Source organism: Amblyomma americanum, chromosome 2, assembly GCF_052857255.1.
Source record: "Amblyomma americanum isolate KBUSLIRL-KWMA chromosome 2, ASM5285725v1, whole genome shotgun sequence".
Classification (NCBI taxonomy): domain Eukaryota; kingdom Metazoa; phylum Arthropoda; class Arachnida; order Ixodida; family Ixodidae; genus Amblyomma; species Amblyomma americanum.
Window position 1 is genome coordinate 31734098 of NC_135498.1, and position 19682 is coordinate 31753779.

Below are 19682 nucleotides of genomic sequence, written 5' to 3' on the forward strand. Positions count from 1 at the left end.
CCAATTCAGGCCTCGGAATACCTCCTGTAAACAGGCGATGAATAGCATTGGCGAGATCGTGTCTCCCTGCCTGACACACTTCCTTATTGAAATTTTCTTGCTCACTTTATGGAGAAGTATGGTAGCTGCGCTTTAAATGACGAGTATATATGGATGTCCATATATACCCGTCAGCTGTAAATTCTGCGTTATAAGTTCTGCTGTGTATGTGCGTTTAGCAATTGTTGTGCACGTTACTCTATACCTCCCCTTTTTTCTGCTTTTGGCAGAAATGAGTGTGGCTTGCTCGGGACTGAGAACGCCGAACAAGTTGAATTGACCTGAATTGAATTTTATTTCTGAACATTTATACAGAGCACGTTTTAAACAGCATCTGGCTCCCTAGCTCAGAGCTAGTTGGGATTCATGCGAGTCATACCTAGTGAAACTAAGTGCAGACATTAGAACAAACTATTTACATTACACATGATGAAGGCTCTTCATTCAAGTAGAAAGTTGAAATCTACTTAACCAATAAAGATGTGAACTAAACAGATAAGTATATACGTAAAAATTCCAAGTCTCTACACAATCCGCCATATAAAACACAACAAACTGCACAGAAAGTACACTTTCAACGCTGTGATTTATAATATTTTTTTAACAGGACTGGAAAGTTACTCTTTGCTTCACGTCCTCTGTAAGGACATTACTCAACTTCGTCCCCACATCAGCTACGGTCCTTTCTCCGTAGACATTTTCAAGTTCTGAAGATCTCACCGCAAGTTATCGCAAATAAGAGTAACTCTGGCTGGAAGCCTGCACATGCTGCAAGCGATCGTAACACAGCATATTCCAAAATTCGCCCAGATCGATATAGAGGGTTTTGTCGAACATTTTTTTGTTCTGGCATCACTGCAATTCAGCCCCAGAACACTTCCAGTTTGAAGAATTTGGACGGGCGAGTCACCTTCCCCACAGCCTTATCATAAAACGCACGGAATACTTCGCCTGCCGCGCTGCATTATCAAAGCCAGTGCGACACGCGTCGTCTGCACCGGCGCAAACCTTTTCAAATGCCGCGCCATTGATACCAAAAGCGCTTTGGAGCTAATATCATCATCAGCACACATGTTTGTTTAGAAACGGCTAAATCATGTATATTGCTTTCGGAATCAACAGGGCCTACTCGGTACAAGCAATATGCGCATCTTGTAAGGCAGCACTGAGCTGTCAGATTTTTCTCGTTGGTCCTCTGTAAGACACCTTTAGAAAAAAGAAAACTTTTTTTTTTCGTTGTCTTCGTTTGGCTAAAGCCAACGTTGGCTAAGACAGTCAGAGCACAGGGCGCTGAAACGAGAGGTGTGGCGAAAATCACGTGACCTGATCCAATGACAGCATCACATGCAAGCTCAGAGCGCGCGCTTGCCTTGCTCGCGGTATCAAAGGGCTTCGTTCCTTGATCGCGAGCGTGCTGCGCGGTGGGCGTAACCGTTCACAGGTTAATCAGCGCATCGTCGACGTTATGCACAAGTCGAACGGCCGGCACTGTTCCTGAAGACACTACCCCTCCTGTGCGGCGGTGGCAGCCGCATATTTCCGCCCATAGCGGTCAAGAAAGCTGCGCACAGGCTAAGTTCAGGTCAGGTTTAGCGAGCCCCTTGCTCGAACAGAACCTTTAGAGGTCTGAGTTATATACGGCCAGGACTCGCGCCGTGGTCGCGACATGTCAGACGTCGACATTGAAGATGGCGCCGGCGAGCCTTCTGCCGCGGGCAGAAGCGGCGACCAGCACACGACAGCCTCCAAGAACAAGCGGCTCTCTGTGGAGCGCATATACCAGAAGATGAGCCAGCTGGAGCACGTCCTGCTACGCCCGGACACTTATATCGGCTCTGTGGAGCCGGTCACGGAAACAATGTGGGTGCACGACCTCGGAGACGAGAATGGCGACGGGGGCATGAAGAACAGGACTGTCACCTTCGTTCCCGGCCTGTACAAGATATTCGACGAGATCCTGGTCAACGCTGCCGACAACAAGCAGCGCGATAAGAACATGGACTGCATCAAGGTATGGCTTGCGCCTTCCGGTGAGCGGTGTGAAACGCGCGCTGTTTGGCGGCAGCCTTAGTCCTCTTCGACCGTGGGCTCTGTGCCCTATTTAACCTCAGGATGTACGAATGGTCCAGCTCTTAGTGAAAGCAGGCTTTCGCATAGACAGATGAGCTCCCGAGAAATTTTAACAACTCTAGGCTCCGCTTGCAGCATGTGTGGCCTCCCTTAATTGGGTTAAATGCTTGTTTTGCTGTCTCACAATGAAGGCGTTGGGTTAAATGCTTGTTTTGCTGTCTCACAACGAAGACGTTACTTTTTTTAGTAATATTAGTGATTCGCCTAAACTTAAATGCCTGAAGCAGTAAATCCACCAAGGCGAGTTCGAGTCTGTGCCATGTACCGGTTTTGATGAATACCGGTTTTCATCACAAAGTTGTCCTTTTAAGGCTGCCTATCGTTGCTTCGCCTTCACTGGCACCGTCATGCCCGCGTCAGTCGTCACGCCGTTCATCTCGCCGGTTTATCTTGATCAGTGTTGGGAACTGTGCGCTAGCGTTGGCTGCCGGCTGCACATCTGGCGTGCTTTGAAAGCGATGAGTATATGGTTCCGTACGCGGCCTGCTTTTTTAGAACGTCCTTGCTGTACTGCTTCGTGGCATTTCCTGGCATACTCAGTTCTGTACCCGATGCCTCACTATGGTGTTCTTTCAAAGCGCAACGCAGTGGCATGCCGAGAAGCGCTGTAGACGGCTCGCACCGATGTCATAGCGATCCGCATGATTATCTAATCCACCTGCTCTTATGCGGACCACGCATGCTATCCGTTGTCCACCTTGATGGCCTCCGGGACGTCGCGTGCAGTAATCTATAAGGCTGGCGCAAGCGCTGCCATAGCCGGCTGTTGTACAACGGCAATGCTCGAAGATACTAAAAGCAAATACATTGGCAGGATCTCTCTAATATGCACCCACCTAATTTCGTTACCACTCTTTATCCAGATTGAGATCAATCCGGAGCAAAACTACATCTCTGTATGGAACAACGGCCAAGGCATCCCCGTAGTGGAACACCGTGTCGAGAAGATGTTCGTTCCAACGCTCATCTTTGGCCACCTACTCACATCTTCCAACTACAACGACGAAGAGAAGAAAGTCACGGGTGGCCGCAATGGCTACGGCGCCAAGTTATGCAACATATTCAGCTACAAGTTCATCGTGGAGACCTACTCGCGCGCCGAGAAAAAGCTTTTCAAGCAGGTGAGCCTGTGCTGGAGTAGCTTACTTGTCCACGCACTGTCATTTGCGTGCTTTCCGTGCACTGTCATTTGCGTGCTTTCCGTGCACCGTCCTTTGCGTGGAAGTCTTTGCGCCAGCTGACTATATACCTGCCCCTGCTACTATAAGAAAGTGAAGCATTCTTTCGCTTGCTCCAAAATCATCTTCTCGCTACCTCAGACCCCCTCCTCCTCACTGACATGTGACTGGTCTCTGCGGCTCACGGCGACCAGTTGAATTTTGTGCGTCTAGCCCAGGAGCATATCTATCAGTTTGACCTTGCACAACCTCTTATCTCGCGGGCTGGGCGATATTTTTATTCTTTTGATAACTCCCGAACTAATGAATGCTTGCCGCCTATAATCTGTTCTGCGCGCATAAATGTACACAGCAAGGTTTGATGCAGCATCAACGATGCAGGGCCATACCGCTTGATCCAGTTACAGCACGTCTCTTACAAGCAGGTACAAGAGACTATTTAAGCCACGCAACTATGCGAACAGACAACGCGCAAATTTCCCACCTCCTTGTCAACGACGCAGCGGCTTTCGATAATTTTCCGCGCTACTCTCGGACCTATCCTCTCGAATACATTGTGCGCTTTCATAGATTTGTAACCTTTAATTTCGTCATGTGTGTTAAAATTTCTATCGGGCGCAAGTCTCTAGTAACCTTCAATTAAACTCGCGGACAGCAGTAGCCGCCGCGGTGGCTGAGTGGTTATGGTGCTCAGCTGCTGACCCGAAAGACGCGGGCTCGAACCCGGCCGTAGCGGTCGAATTTCGATGGAGGCGAAATTCTAGAGGCCCGTGTACTGTGCGATGTCAGAGCACGTTAAAGAACCCCAGGTGGTTGAAATTTCCGGCGCCTTCCACTACGGCGTCCCTCAGAGCCTGAGTTGCTTTGGGACGTTAAACTCCCCTAAACCTAAACCTCGAAGGCAGCAGTCTCACGTCCGCTTCAAGTTTTCACTGACATAGCCACTCAGTCGTATGCTGTATAGGACGGGCACAAATTACCTGCGGCAAGAGACTGGAAACACCGCCGCAGTAACTTGGGCCACAGGTCCGTGGTAATAAATTTCCTGCGGCTGGCCGCGACATACGCAGGACCAGCTTGATTCACGCCGCACTAGCCATCAGCACCCTTTGCCGTTGGCGTCGAGTGAAGGCCTTCCATTAATAGTCGCATCTGTAAAATATTTTGAACGGTAGTTGCGCTCACGTAGTCCCCATTGATATACCCGCCGACATATATCGCAGGTCTGGGAAGACAACATGCGGAAGACAACCGAGCCGAAGATCCGGGCTGAGACCAAGGGAGAGGACTTCACCAAAATCACCTTCTATCCCGACCTGGCCAAGTTCAGAATGGAGAAACTGGATGGCGACACGGTGGCGCTGTTGTCCCGCAGGGCGTACGACGTAGCCGGATGCACGCACGGCGTCAAGGTTCGTGGTCTAATATGCGCTGAAGTGCAGCAGACATTGCTTGTTTCTTAGCGCAACTCTTAAGCGCCCTTCCTGAATTCCGCTTCATAGTCGCCGATGTCGGCGTTGTCGGAGTCTTTAGTGCCTAAGATGCAAAACCGTTTAGCCTAGAAGGCTCTTTCTTCTGTGGGCCTACTAGAATCGAAGGTCGGTGTATTTCAAACTACGTACAGCACTGTTATCGGTTATCAAGGTGCGGTCCTAACCAATCAGAATCTTCAGTCTGTTGCACAGCTTTTTCACCTCACAGAAGCGAAGCTTGTAAGCCGCATGAAATCGCGCATAGCAGTGCATGCATACTTAGCGGTACCAGGTGACTGGGAGGATCTGAGTTGTTCGTGGCGCCCAGGTGTACTTGAACGGCAAGCGGTTGCCGGTGAAGGGCTTCAAGGAGTACGTGCAGCTCTTCCTCAAAGACCAGGAGGACGAGACCGGAAACGCGCTCACAGTGGCCCACGAGGTGGTCAGCGATCGCTGGGAAGTGGCCGTCGCTCTGAGCGCATCGGGCGAGTTCCGCCAGATGAGCTTCGTCAATGGCATCGCCACCACCAAAGGCGGAAGCCACGTCGACTACGTCGCGGACCATCTCGTCAAGAAGGTATATTTTTGCTGTCCCTTATTTGTTACCTTTCCTTAGTATCTGGCTTCTTCGTATAGTAACGGCTTCAGCGGCAGATTCTACTTGATCTTGACGCTATGGGCGCACTATGAATCATTTCTCCGAGGTCGGCGGGCTGGATATGGAGATGTCATTCAAGATGCATGCGCGAATAACTAATGAACGCACATCACCACCACCAGCGTTATGAAAGCTAGATGGCGTATATAATAGCAAGAGATTATAGTTAACACAAGAATAGGTTTGAAATTCAGTATATACCACATCTAGCTCTTTACAAATTCTTACTAAGCCGCCATGGTGGCTCAGGGGTTACGGCACTCAGCTGCTGACCCGAAGGACACGGGTTCGATCCCGGCCGCGGCGGTCGAATTCCGATGGAGGCGAAATTCTAGAGGCCCGTGTACTGTGCTACGCCAGTGCACGTTAAAGAACGCCAGGTGGTCGAAATTTCCGGAGCCCTTCACTACGGCGTCACTCGTAGCAAGAGTCGTTTTGGGAAGTTAAACCCCTAAACCACAAACCATAAAGTCGTAGTACGGCAGAGTCTTAATTTTTTTTTGAGGCTTGCTCTTTTTTAGTAGTTCAGTAAGTGATTCCTCTGCTGCTTTCGTTAAGTGCACAACTTCAGGGCATTTATATTGTGGCACTAATGGTGAATTCCAAACGCAGGCCTGGAGTGGTCTGCACGCTCTGTGACAGAGCGTCTGAATCCGGCGCAGAGCGAGCGACGTGAAATTGCGATTGGAGTACACTTGCTATGCAGGCCAGAGCATGTAGGGCGCCGCTAGCGCCGCTGAAAAAGAACGTCACGCAAACTTCCGGCCGGATCCGCCGATTTCGGCGGAGCAGTCCCGACTGCTCCACGGAGCAATCTCGGCGCGGCGACAGCTCCCTATCTACGATTGGAAGACGCGATCCGTGCCTCCGATCTGCGTTTGGTATACAGTTGCTCCGAAAAGAGCAGGAAACGTTGCTCCAGAAGTGCTCCAACTCTGCGATTGGAAGTCACCATAAGTCTGAAAATTGGTTACAGCAAGAAAACGCGCGCCAGCTGTAGGTGACGAGTGCTGGCGGGTGATGGGTGTCTTCGTTTCTTCCTCCGTAGGTGCAGGAAAGCGTTAAGAAGAAAAACAAAGCTGGCGTGAAGATCAATGCCAAGCAGATCAAGGACTACCTGTGGATGTTCGTCAACTGCCTGATCGAGAACCCCACCTTCGACTCTCAGACAAAAGAGAACATGACGCTCCCGGCCAAGAAGTTCGGCTCCAAGTGCGAACTCAGCGACAAGTTCTACAATCAGGTAGGCTAAATAACTCCGCTATTCGCGCATTGAGAAATTCCTATTATTGACCAGACACAGAGCATCTGCAATGCATACATCCAGCAACCAATTCATTTCTTTTTTTTGATGGACTCGATTTTTTTTACGAGTGGTATTTAAACATAGATGTAAAGGCTCTCCAGCAACGTTCTTTATTATTATTTCATAGAATTGTGCATGCCGACACTTTCTAGAACTTTTATTCTGTTGTGCTCCGCGAACACGGAAACACGAGCTACTTTGCTGAACGCCTTAGCCAATGAGCCACCGTGACGAGTGGAGTGAATGAGTAGCAAAGGAACTCAATATTGTACGTCTAATAGTAAAATAATCGAGTCAAAGAACAATAGTACTGGTAAGCGCAAATGCACGGGAAGCAAAAATGTTCACAGGCAACAAAACGACAGTAGATTTAGCTAGATGCGTAAGGCCAAATGCGAATTTACTGCGCTAGCATTTGTTTTCTACTATGGTTTCGGTTCGAGGCTCGGCTTTCAAGGTCAATGACGCTTCATACAAAGACCGGCGAAGTCAGACTTAAGGGTATGTTACGATAGAGCTTAAGTCCTAATGCCCATGTATGCGGAATTACTCGTTCTCTACTTTAAACTCATCGATCATTGGGAGTCCTCACACCACTCCTGGAGCAAGTGGCGCCGTGGCTAAGCGATACGCTACTTCTCAGCAATGGCAGACCCGGGATGCTGTTGTAATAATATTAATTGGGTTTTGGGGAGAGAAAATGGCGCTGTATCTCTCGTATATCGCTGGACACCTGAACCGCACCGTAAGGGCAGGGATAAAGGAGGGAGTGAAAGAAAGGAAAAGGTGCTGTAGTGGAGGGCTCCGGAATAACTCGACCACCTTGGGATCTGTAACGTGCACTGACATCGCACAGCACACGGACGCCTTTTGCGTTTTGCCTCCATAAAAACGCAGCCGCCGCGCTCGCGTTCGAACCCAGGAGCTCCGGATCAGTAGCCGAGTGCCCTAACCACTGAGCGGCTGCTGTTCCCGAACAACCTCTCGCGACGAATCATTAAACTTCACCTGCCACTGTGCGCAGGTTTTGATGTCACAAGATTACGTAACATAGGGGGCCCATCTGCCACCGGGGGGGGGGGGGGGGGGGGGGTATATAGGAAAAGGCTTCACAGATATGTGCGCTGTCAGTACACGTTAAAGAACCCTGGGTGGTCGACATTTCCGGAGCCCTTCACTATCGGTATCCCTAATAGCCTGGGTTGCTTTGGGACGCTGAACCCCATAAAACAAAACCAAACGAATCAAACATCGCCGAAACCTGAGGTTTGTAGGTTATAGTGCAGTAATGCGGTGCGAAAAACGCGTCCGAATACGATCGGTTTACACTCGACTTTTCCTCCCGCTTGCAGATGTTGAAATGCGGCGTGGTCGAGTCCGTCATGTCGTGGGTGACCTTCAAGGCCGAGAAGCAGCTGGGCCAGAAGTGTTCGGCAAAGAAGCACTCCAAGCTCAAGGGCATCCCCAAGCTTGAGGATGCCAACGACGCCGGCACCAGGAACTCGCTCGACTGCACCCTCATCCTCACCGAGGGGGACTCGGCCAAGAGCCTGGCCGTCTCGGGGCTCTCGGTGGTTGGCCGGGATAAGTACGGAGTCTTCCCGCTCAAGGGCAAGATCCTCAACGTGCGCGAAGCCACCCACAAGCAGATCCTCGAGAACGCAGAGATCAACAATGTCATAAAGATCATGGGCCTTCAGGTGAGGAGTTCGGCTATAGTTCGGCTATATATAGTCACATTCATGAATTTTTCAGTGAGGGAGGTAGGCTTGCACACGTACAGTCGTCAGCACGCCTCCCTATAGCGCTGAGGAACGAAACGTCAAATCTTGTCTGAGCTGCTCTACAACTGGTACATTAAAAATAGTATGCTTACGCGTCTTCAGTCTAAAGCCAGCATTCTCTACAATCAAGTATGTGCTTAAAACTTTGTTTCCTTGTGTGACGGAGGCACTCTAACTCTCTAGACAGACGTGCTGGTGACTGTACAAGATGGTACCATGCATCTCGTGCATAGATACGTATTTGACTTCACTGATTTAATATTGGTCTATGGCGCTTCCAGCTGGCTTCTTTTTTACATTGTATCTGGCATGTATATTAATCTCGATTCGTACGCATTGCATTTTCAGCGTCATGTTAAGCGTGAAACGTGCTCTTCTCTCGAGATTCCTATAACGCAGCCACTAACGTTGCGGCAGGTGGCACCCCAGTTTTTGTGTCTGCACGAGACGTCGATTCTTAATTACTGGCAAGAACTGTGCAAGCATAAGCGCTAAATATAAGTGCGTGAAAATTTCGCTTTTTCCTGCCTGGTTTTATTTTATTCAGGAGAACTGGTATGGTATGTTGTGCGTAATTTTGCACTCATGTAATGCTTTTATATCGTGATACGATACTGGGAAAGGCCAACGACATAAATAAGTAAACGCGCAGCCTGTGTTTCGAACTAGTCCGCGGGAGGCTTGGATATTAATACTAATCTTTTTACTTTCACTTCGCGCAGTACAAGAAAAAGTACGAGTCCGTAGACGACCTCAAGTCACTGCGTTATGGCCGACTTATGATCATGACTGATCAAGACCAGGACGGGTCACATATCAAGGGACTCCTGATAAACTTTATCCACCACAACTGGCCTTCACTCCTCAAGCTGCCCTTCCTCGAGGAGTTCATCACGCCCATCGTCAAGGCCAGCCGCGGAAACACGGAGCTCTCCTTCTACTCCCTCCCAGAGTTCGAAGAGTGGAAAGCGGCAACCGACGACTGGCAGCGCTGGAAGGTAAAGTACTACAAAGGTCTGGGCACCAGCACTGCCAAAGAGGCCAAGGAGTACTTCATGGACATGCTGCGGCACCGCATCACCTTCCAATACCAAGGCAACGAGGACGATCACGCCATCGAGCTGGCCTTCAGCAAAAAGATGATCGAGCAACGAAAGGACTGGCTTCGGCACGGCATGGAAGAGCGCAAGCAGCGTCGCGAGGTGGGCCTGCCAGAGCTCTACCTGTACGGCAAGGACACAAGGAACGTGACGTACCAGGACTTCGTCAACAAGGAGCTCATCCTCTTCAGCAACATGGACAATGAGCGCTCCATACCCTCCTTGGTGGACGGCCTCAAGCCGGGACAGCGCAAGGTGCTGTTCACCTGCTTCAAGCGCAACGACAAGCGTGAGATAAAAGTGGCCCAGCTGGCCGGATCTGTGGCCGAGCACTCTGCCTACCATCACGGCGAGGTGTCGCTGATGTCCACCATCATCAACCTGGCGCAGAACTTTGTGGGCAGCAACAACATCAACCTGCTGCTGCCCATCGGCCAGTTCGGCACTCGGCTGCAGGGCGGCAAGGACGCTGCAAGCCCTCGATACATCTTCACGATGCTTTCGCCGCTCGCGCGTCTCGCTATACCGGCCTCAGACGATCCCATCCTGGAGTACCTTTACGACGACAATCAGCGCATCGAGCCGGAGTTCTACATTCCCGTGCTCCCGATGGTGCTTGTGAACGGCGCGGAAGGCATCGGCACTGGTTGGAGCACAAAAATACCAAATTACAATCCACGCGACATCATTGCTAACTTGCGAAAGATGATCGCCGGTGGCGAGCCGACCCCTCTGAAGCCCTGGTTCAAGAACTTCCGCGGATCTATAGACCAGGTAAGGGAATTCTCAGTAATCAAAATCTTACCCGTAACGAATGCTGTACGGCAACGGCTTTCTCCCACTACCCACAGATTAGTCGTTTCATTCCCTCTCGCCAACGCATTCTGACGGTGGATTGCAAAAACATCCGTGCTGCGATATATCTGCAAGTTTATAAGGAAGTTGGAGTTAATCCGCATGCCGGCACTATGGCATGTCTTATTGCCAGCAAGTAACATATATAGATTGTTTTTTTTCAGATAGCATTGAGATATTCAGTGGACGATGACACTCCAGGCATGGCGCTGCAATGTTATTGAGTGTGAGGTCATTCCTCCCCACATCTTACATCATGAAAGTGTCTCTTTTCACATCGCAGCGTGTCGGGCTTGTTTTACAAAACGATTACCCGTTTTATATACTACTGGCATTCATTTCCGAACACACGATGCCCACGCGTCTTTTACACCTTAGGTAGGAAAGTTTACAGGTGGCATCGTCTCGGTTGTCTGTGCTGCCGAGTAATATGTTCGTTTGAGCGGTCTTTGAAGAAATTACGTGCTGTATAGACCCGCATTTGTAGTGCAGTCTTTCAGCAAAGATGGCGCTACAAAACTGTCGGGGAAAAAGTCTCATGGTTCTCGTTGTCTTGTGTGCATGTGGTACAACCGTCGCCGTGCTTATGCAAGTGGTACGACTCTCTTCACCGTTCTGCACAGGTGGAACCGCAACGGTTCATAATCAGCGGCGAAGTGGCAGTCTTAAACACCACCACCATTGAGATCACGGAACTGCCAGTGCGGGTGTGGACCCAGACCTACAAGGAGTCTGTGCTCGAGACCATGGTGCACGGCACCGAGAAAGTGCCCCCCCTCATCACGGACTACAAGGAGTACCACACGGACACCACCGTCCGGTTCGTGGTCTCCATGACCGAGGAGAAGTTGTCCAGGATGCGCGATGAAGGGCTGCACAAGGCGTTCAAGTTGCAAACGTCCCTCACCACCTCCTCCATGGTGCTGTTCGACTCGAAAGGTGTCCTGAGAACGTTTCGGACGCCCGAGGACATTTTGCGCGACTTCTTCGCCACGCGTCTGGAAGGGTGAGAGCGTCTTGACATCAGCATTGCTTCGCGCGAAACGATGTTCAGCAAATTTCAGGTCTGACTGCATACCGGGAGTAATGCATAAAATATTGTAGTCAATGCTTAATTATGTCACCATTTTGTGTCATGCATGCCGGTACAGCAGCTTCGAGCCCGTAGTGCACTGCATGTAATATTCATGTGGTCCTTGCGCCCCTTTTGACATGCACTTTCTACAGACCTTCCGATTCGTTCATTATCGCTTGCTCAGCGTCACTACAAGATCAGCTTGCAGCTGCGGAGCTGAGGAAACGTTGCATGTCGTTATTGCTTTTCTTATGAAATGAAAAAACGGACGCACCAAGTCCCCATTCTAGACTAAATCGAGACATCGTGTAATTAAGCATTGTGTCCAAGCGAATGAGGAACCTTCAATAGCTTTCACATTATTAGGCTTTTGTCACTCCAAAAAGAGACTGATTCAAGCTCAGTTCAGCGACAGCAGCGTTGTAACATCGCTGTAGATTACGTTATCCTTTCTCTCTATGACAGAATGGCACTACATTTTGGTTAGCACTTTCGTTGTTGCATTCTATGGCGAAAGTTCGTCATTTTTGGCGTTACGACTCTCGTTCTTGTAAACCGTTCTGTGCGTTAAAGTGAGACTGAGGAAATATTCAAGTTGGCCTCTATCGATAGTTTACTTTCACTGATAACGAAGCCTTTATATAAGATGCAAAACACCATAAAATAAAATACGAGTGCCGCAACTACCGGTCGATTCCGCAAGCAAACTGCAGTGAGTCGACACAATTTTTGGGCGGCGGTGATCCCGGAGCGGTAACTGCGCCTCCTTTCACTTCAAAACTCTAATCACGGTGACTTTTTTTATATATATAAGCGTCACAAGCTTCAATCGGCGGCTCGGAAATTTGGAAATAAAATTCTCAGCAATAAATGCGCCTTTTGCAGCCCCATTAAGGTAATGTAACCAAAAGCAGCCATAGAAGTATTTTTTACGATGAATCAAATTTTTATGACGTCGTCCTCCTTATTCTCTTAAGGCGAGGAAGCATTTTGTTTTCTTTCTTATGAAGGATCTCCCGCGATGGGTCTGGATTTAGCCTTCGGCTGATGACCTGAAGTTCTCGGGTTCGCTCCCGGCTGCGGCAGCTGTATTCCATTGAAGGCGATATACAAAAACGCCCGTATGCTGTGTGATGTCGGCCCACGATAAGGAACCTATGGTGGTCTAACTAAACCCGGAATCATTCACTACGGTGTCCCTCCGATGTCTTCGGGACGTTGTTAAACCCCTCAATTTTATCTTTAACGAAGGCGGCAGTTTTCGACATTTTCTGGTAGCTGTTTTTTTTTTTGAGAATTGGTGGGGAAGAAGCAACAGTAAAGCTTTGGGCGTTTCCGAATACATGACACGTTAATGAGATGATTATACATCAAATTGAAATGTCTCCTGCGTCTTCCTGCTATCCATGGCAGGTAAAGGAACAAGTAAGAATGCTACGTCGTTTTGTCCAGCCCACCTGAGAAAAACTCGTATGCACGCTAATCAACACCGCAGGTACGTGAAGCGGAAGGCCTACCTTATCGGACTGCTGTCGGCCGAGGCGAAGCGGCTGGAGAACCAGGCACGCTTCATCCTGGAGAAGATAGACAACATCATCAAGATCGAGAACCGGCGGCGTAAGGAGATGATAGAGACTCTTCGGGCGAGGAGCTACGACCCCGACCCGCTCGTGCTGTGGAAGAAGCAGCAGCAGCAACAGACCGGCCGGCGTGACAGCCAGGCAGAGTCCCAGGATGAAGGCGAGGACGCCGCGGCGGCTGAGGAGGACGACGACAAGGATAAAGAGGGCGGCAGCGTCCACTTCAACTACTTGCTGGGCATGCCACTGTGGAGCCTGACCCGTGAACGCAAGGACGACTTGCTCAAGAAGAGGGACGAGAAGAGAGCGGAACTGGAGGTTCTGCGAAAAAAGTCCCCCGAGAACCTCTGGGAGGAGGACCTGGACGCCTTCTCTGCCAAGCTAGACGAAGTGGAGGAGGTCGAACGCAACGAAGAGAGTGGAGCCAAGGCCCCGAAAGGTTCCAAAGGCGGACGCGGAAAGGTACTTCTGAAACAAGTTTATTTACTATTTACTGGAGCTCTCAACGCCGGTAGGCATTACTAAGTTACCTATTTGCCTGTCACGGTGCGTTAGATTCGTTGAAGCGGTACTGTCTTTTTTTATATAGATTTAGTACTTGGACTGCTAAAACAAGCGTTAAATTTGTGAATATTTGCCGAAATATTGACTACGCTTACGCTACGCTGCCTAAGTCGCGTATTGTTCTTTTCAATCTCTTCCCTTTTTGCCTCTCCCTTCACGTCATAGTCCGGGTGTCCGCGAAATGTAAAGCTGCTACCACGCATTTACTTTTTAACTATTTACCCCTACCCACTCGCACGAACAGTCCGTGGGGCGGTGTCTTACAACCACCCGTCCACGCGATGGCCACGAAGGTTGCGCTAGGCACGCGTTGCGTGAAATTGGTAGTAGTAAAAATTTTTATTGACACAGAAGGGGTTGGGGCACGCATGCTCCTTGGCCCCAGCATGGTCCTATTACACTCAAATCTTCATGTTCCGGCCGTAAATGACGTCTGCAGCCTGGTCCGTGGCGGTATTTCGCCGGACCGGGTCCTCAGAACGTAGCACCGTCACCCAATCTTCCCAGCAGGTGTGGTGCACAAGGTTGCTACCCGACTGCAAAGAAGAGGTGCGTGTGTCCGGCCGAAATAACGCGTGATCGAAGGCGGCAAGTTCCCTATAAAACACCTATCGGAGGATTAGCACTTCATGAACATGCATTTCATGTTCGTAAGAAGCGCGTATGGAAGGATTTACGGACGTCTTGATACCCCACGATGGACCTATACAGCGCCGTAACTATTTACTCGTGCAGAAATGGAAATACAAAGCCCGCCCATATGCACGCAGTATAGCTGCTATCAGCAGCGTGAGGCAAGCATAGTTCAGACTCCCTTTCACGATTCTTCGATCTAACTGTTTCCATCCGTGCTGATGTCGTAGGTTGGCTTAGGGCGCCTTCACTTTTTCCTCCGATTTAAGGCGCTTTATTGTGCCCTTCCAGGCATACGTAAATCATTAGTCACGGTTACCGCAAGTGCCGCCACCTTTTGCGCGAATAAGTTAGTGGCTCAGAAAGGGCGCATCGTTTTCTTTGCCTTTTTCGATACAAAGCCGCATTTCGGCTGCCTCCATTAGGTGTATAGCAACCTGACACTGGAACGAACACTCTAATTTTATGCGGACAGGGTGTTTGGTACGTAACAGCGATAACCGGTTGCCAATCAGTGAAATCGTGGATGATAAACATATGGAGGCAGCCGAAGTCCCCACAGGCACTCAGGCCCTCAGGAAGGACTGAGGGCCGCGTATGGCGTATGCTGGCCGGGGTTGGAAACAGGTGGAGATAAGTTAACTATAAAGAATACCTTGGTAATGTACGATTCGCTGATGACATATACTTGCTGATTCACTCAGGAAATTAATACAAGGCATGTTCACTGAATGAGCAGAGCAGAATGGTGGTTCTATCCGCAGCGGTGGCCAAGTGGTTGAGTATCCGCCTCGTATGCGGGAGGTGCGGGGTTCGATCAACAGTGCCGCCGGGTACCCACCGGTGATACAATGGGTACAAGCTTTCCCTTGGTGTGGTGTTCGGCTCATTTTGGGGTGAAATACTTGGGAAATGGGTCTCTGACCCCAACTTGAGAAAAAGAAAAAATACCTTGTGACATGGCGCTCTTTGGCCATAGCTGCCCTTGCGCCATAAAAATTCATAATCATCATCAGAATGGTGGTTCTAAGAATTTATAAGTAGAAAGCCATAGTAATGTTCAAAATTTTTTTAAAGGTACAGCTGTTTACGGGTTTTAGCGAGGTGCTGGAAGTAGTTAGGGATACGTCTACTTGGGGCAGGTAGTGACCGCAGATCTGGATCACGAGAGTGAAATAACGAATAAGAATGAGGCGTACCGCATTTGGCAATTTTTCTCAGATCATAAATAGTTTACCTATATCCCTTAAGAGAAACGTATATAGCGGTACTCACCTATGCGCCAGGCTAACAAAAGGGGTTCAGCTTAAGTTGAGGGCAAAACAGCGATCCATGCACAAAAAATATCATAGGTGATACGTCAAGGGACAATAATAGGGCAGAAGTGGGTCAGGGAAAACGCGATTTAATGACATCGTAGTCGAAATCAAGAAAAATAGGTTTTGGCAGGGCATGTAATGAGAAAGGAAGGAAACCGGTGGTCGTTGAAAGTAACGGACTGGATTCCAAACGGGGCAAGTGAAACAGCGTTGCAGAATGTTCGGTGGGCGGATGAAATTAAGTTTTCGGGGATACGGTGACCGCAGCTGCACAGGACAGGGTTATTTGGAGAGACATGGGAGAGGCGTTTTTCTTAGTGCACGTAGACATGATGATGATGATGTACATAATGTGAGGCGCTATTGTCCTGAATAGGGCTCGTAAACGCGCGGGATAATGATAGCGTTCGCTTTCTTTGAAGCGAATGCACCTGTCCAATGTTTTTCTCCCTGCAAGGCGGGGACGTCCAAAAAGACTGAGACCGAGACGAAACCGTCGGCGCTGGGCGAGCGCGTGGTGCCTAAAATTGAGTGGGAGGCTAAGAAGGCCGACAAGGGCACCGGACCGCGCCGCGGAGCCCGGAAGGCTGACCACGACGCTGACGCCTCGACGGAGCGCAGCCCCGACGATCCCGACCAGTCGGCGCCTGCAAAGGCACCTCAACGCAAGCGTGCTGCCGGTACCGGGGCTAAGCCTTCTGGCAGCAAGTCCAAGCCTGGGAAGAGGAAGAACTCCTGGTCTACATCGTCCGAGAGCGGCGACGAGTCGCTGATGAGCTTCGGCTCCGACAATGACGACGATGACGATCCCGATGTGTCGGCTGCGGGTCCTTCGGTAAGTCGAGTTCGTACGTCAGTGGGGGCTTTCAGTCTTCAACCTGGAACGGACATCACGGTCAATAGGGATGACAGGTACAGGCACTTGGCTGCCTGGCTTCCTTCGTTTGTCATTGATGGCATTCGCCTCGTGTCAAGCTTTAATCTCCCATTATCCCGCTGCTACTCAGTTACATAGGGCGTTGCCATGCGTAGCGGCTTAAGGCGCTAAAGTAAACTGTATATTGGGTGATCTTGTGCCGTCAAAACTCGGTGGCGGCGACAGCGGGAACAGTAGGCTGAGGGTGTCAAGGGCGGAGGGTGTCAAGAACAGTTCTTGGACGTGCAAAATTTAAAGGCCACGGCGAACTTTGGAAATAAAGTGTCTAAAAACGCCCACAATAATCTCGAACATCCTCGAAGCCAATGCGCTTGACCAGTGCCGTTACAGAATGCTGTGGTGGGGAATCGTGTAAGAAAGCGATAACGCCGCGTGCCGGTGGCGATAAACAGAGTAAGAAAAATTGGTGGGGCTTCAACGTTGGTAAACCGAGTCGACCTGCGAAAGCATGTTTACCCTGGTTGGCTCATTGTTTTGCTTTGATGGGTTGTCGGCACGTCTGGCGGCGATATTAGACTGAGGTTAAGCTCTAAGCGATGTAAGGCTGATCTGATGTGTTCGCGCCGCAAAAGAAGTTGAAGAGGATGGTGTGCAATGCACAGCACGAGTGTTGCAGTTTGACACCAGGCGCGTTCAGTTGCGGCGGTAGCCTAGTGCTCTCGCGCAGCGGCCTGCCAACGGACTGCCGCTGCGGGTTCGACTCCCAATCATAGTTATTTATTTTTTTATCTTAATATGGCGTCGCAGTTGCGGTGCAAGGGCACAAGAAAGATGGAGACAAGATTCATGGTGGTGGTGCGCTTATGAGTGCTTTCGCCCTAAAAAAACGTTTCGCGGCAATACAGCGGATGAAGAATTTAGGAAGGCGGTTAGGTGGACGTGGGCCCCATCACTGCGTTTACTGGTTATCTGGAACTCTATCCAGACCACTTGGCTCGGTGCTCACCGGGGTGATTTTTCGTCACTGTCCATGTGATGGTTTTTTTTATATTCGATGCGACAGGTGATTCTGCTTTTGCGCATTGTAACCATGAGTCTGAAAAATCACGTGCTTCGTGGCACATCCTGTTCCTCTGACAGCCATACTGGCATTCAGGTTCAGCTAAGCGTTCTTAACATAGCACCGCGCCCTGCTGCCGCAGTGCCTCTTCTCGCTTAAAAGCTAGAACTCGTCTCTTGAAGACTAGTACTAGCTCTTCTACGTTCTCTGTTAGGGCGGTAGGTCATCGCCAGGTGATGAAACGATTTAGCTTGGTGCCCCCTGCCTTGCTGATGTTGGCATGGCCCCCAACGTGCGATCTGTAATGGTTTTCCATAGTGCAGCGCACCAATAAATTTCCTTCCCAAACTTCTTCCACAGAAACGCCAGCCGCCGCAGCAACAGGAACGTAAGAAGCGAGCTCCTCCAGCCAAGTCTCAGCGCATAGTGGGCGACGAGAATGTGTACGAAGCCGCCGACGACGAGGACTTCAAGCCATCTGGCAAGGTGCCAGCCAAGAAGCCGCCCACGGCTTCCCGGGTCGCGAAGAAGGCCCTGAAGAAGGTTGCAGCGGACTCCGACTCTGACTCCGACGCCGCTCCGCTGCCATCAAAGGCTGCCAAGAAGGCGCGGGTCCTTCTGTCATCCTCTGACGACGAGGATGGTGCTCCCGTCGTGTCTGTGCCTCCTCCGCGCCCCGCCGGAGGCCGCTCCAAGGCTGCCGTCAAGTATGACTTTGGCAGTGACAGCGAAGAAGAGTTTTAGCCCCAATTGACGTCGTCAGGATGGCTGCTTACTACTTCAGGGCCATTGTGTGTACGTGTCTGCTTCATTCGCAAGCAGTGCCTGTCTATAAGCATCCCTTGTCTTGCGTGCCTTCACTGACAAGACCCGGTGGCGCAGCTGTGGTTTTTAACTGCGTACGCCTTTTAACTTTGTCCACTGCTACTAATGAGCTTCCGGTGCTTTTCGTTTTTAAGTCCTAGTTTGTTTGTTTTTTTAATAAATGACTGCGCGACGAAGCTAGAACGTTGCCTGTAAAAGCAAGTTTTGATGAGGAACGCTGGAGTGGTTTTGCTCTAAATATGGTCTGGTCTGGCCACGGTTGCGCGTATTCTGAATGCCTACTCCAGCATTCGGGGTGCGGTGTACAGCCTCGACTTCCCTCAGCGGCAACGGTTAAGAATGTTGGTTGTGCCTACAGTTAACTCATAGGCGGGAAATATTATTCGCCGAGAAAAAAGAGAATTGTGCTCTGAAATGAGCACCATAGAAGACTACCGAATTTTAAAAACATGAAAAACCGAAAGGTTCAACCTGTATACAACCATGAAGCATGAAAAGAAGGAATCTGTTCTCATGGAGATACGCTCCTTTTCTCGCGTTGTTCCGCGCACTTCCGGTGGCTGCCCAGAACGCGTTCGTTTTTTCTCCGGCTGTTCGGTTTCGAGCTGCCCGCAGGCAATCAGACCCGCCAGGGCCAATTTGTGCTGGCTACTATAGACTATAGACTAGATTGACTAGATAGACTATAGACTAGATTATATAGACTAGATTGACCGCAGTTCTTCGTGCAAAGTTTTGCTCGCTCTCCAGCGCGACGCAGGCGCTAGTTTGGACTACAGCACGGCGCACATCGTCCATGTCGCCCGCAATGACTCCTGCGACAGTTCTTGCTCTGTGTTGCGTGTGTGTGTTGTATTTCGATCGTCTCCCCACATCGCAAACACAAATGCTCACTTTATATTACGATCCAATGCTTCGCATCCACAAAATATTTCGGGTAATTCCGTGCGCCTGGCTGATATTTTGGTGGTGTTCGAGGCCTTCCACGAAAGAGGCCGCAGATTCCAGCTTAGAGTACGCGCGCATAAACACGTGTGGTGAGCCTGTTTGGCGAGGTGTTGTGCGCGATCGAGTGCGCGGTCTTTCCTGATTTCTGTGCAGTCGAAAGGCGGATATGCTTTGTGAAATGCTTGATTGGCTGAAACATGGCCTTCATTACAAGCCCTCTTGAGTGCATTGCTTGAGGCATCTGTGCGGGCATGTGTGGCCATGCAGACACAGTTGTCA

At 50.1% G+C, this 19682-nt stretch overlaps 1 protein-coding gene across 1 annotated transcript; it reads left to right on the forward strand.

The window, feature by feature from the left end:
* The first annotated feature begins 1449 nt into the window (after window positions 1–1449).
* LOC144120923 (DNA topoisomerase 2-alpha-like) lies at window positions 1450–18749 on the forward strand. The gene is made up of 11 exons (XM_077653735.1): window positions 1450–2050; window positions 3033–3290; window positions 4571–4759; window positions 5148–5396; window positions 6526–6720; window positions 8136–8483; window positions 9290–10441; window positions 11146–11528; window positions 13093–13639; window positions 16151–16528; window positions 17991–18749. The coding sequence occupies exons 1-11, from the start codon at window positions 1706–1708 to the stop codon at window positions 18372–18374; spliced, it is 4428 nt and encodes a 1475-aa protein (XP_077509861.1). The 5' UTR covers window positions 1450–1705; the 3' UTR covers window positions 18375–18749.
* The last annotated feature ends 933 nt before the right edge of the window (window positions 18750–19682 follow it).

What these genes read in the sequence shown, in the direction of transcription:
- LOC144120923 (XM_077653735.1), top strand. Translation starts at nt 1,706, where the DNA reads ATGTCAGACGTCGACATTGAAGATGGCGCCGGCGAGCCTTCTGCCGCG. An exon ending in GATGCACGCACGGCGTCAAG is followed by an intron (nt 4,760 to 5,147) that starts GTTCGTGGTCTA and finishes CGTGGCGCCCAG; the next exon opens with GTGTACTTGAACGGCAAGCG. An exon ending in TTCGCCACGCGTCTGGAAGG is followed by an intron (nt 11,529 to 13,092) that starts GTGAGAGCGTCT and finishes TCAACACCGCAG; the next exon opens with GTACGTGAAGCGGAAGGCCT.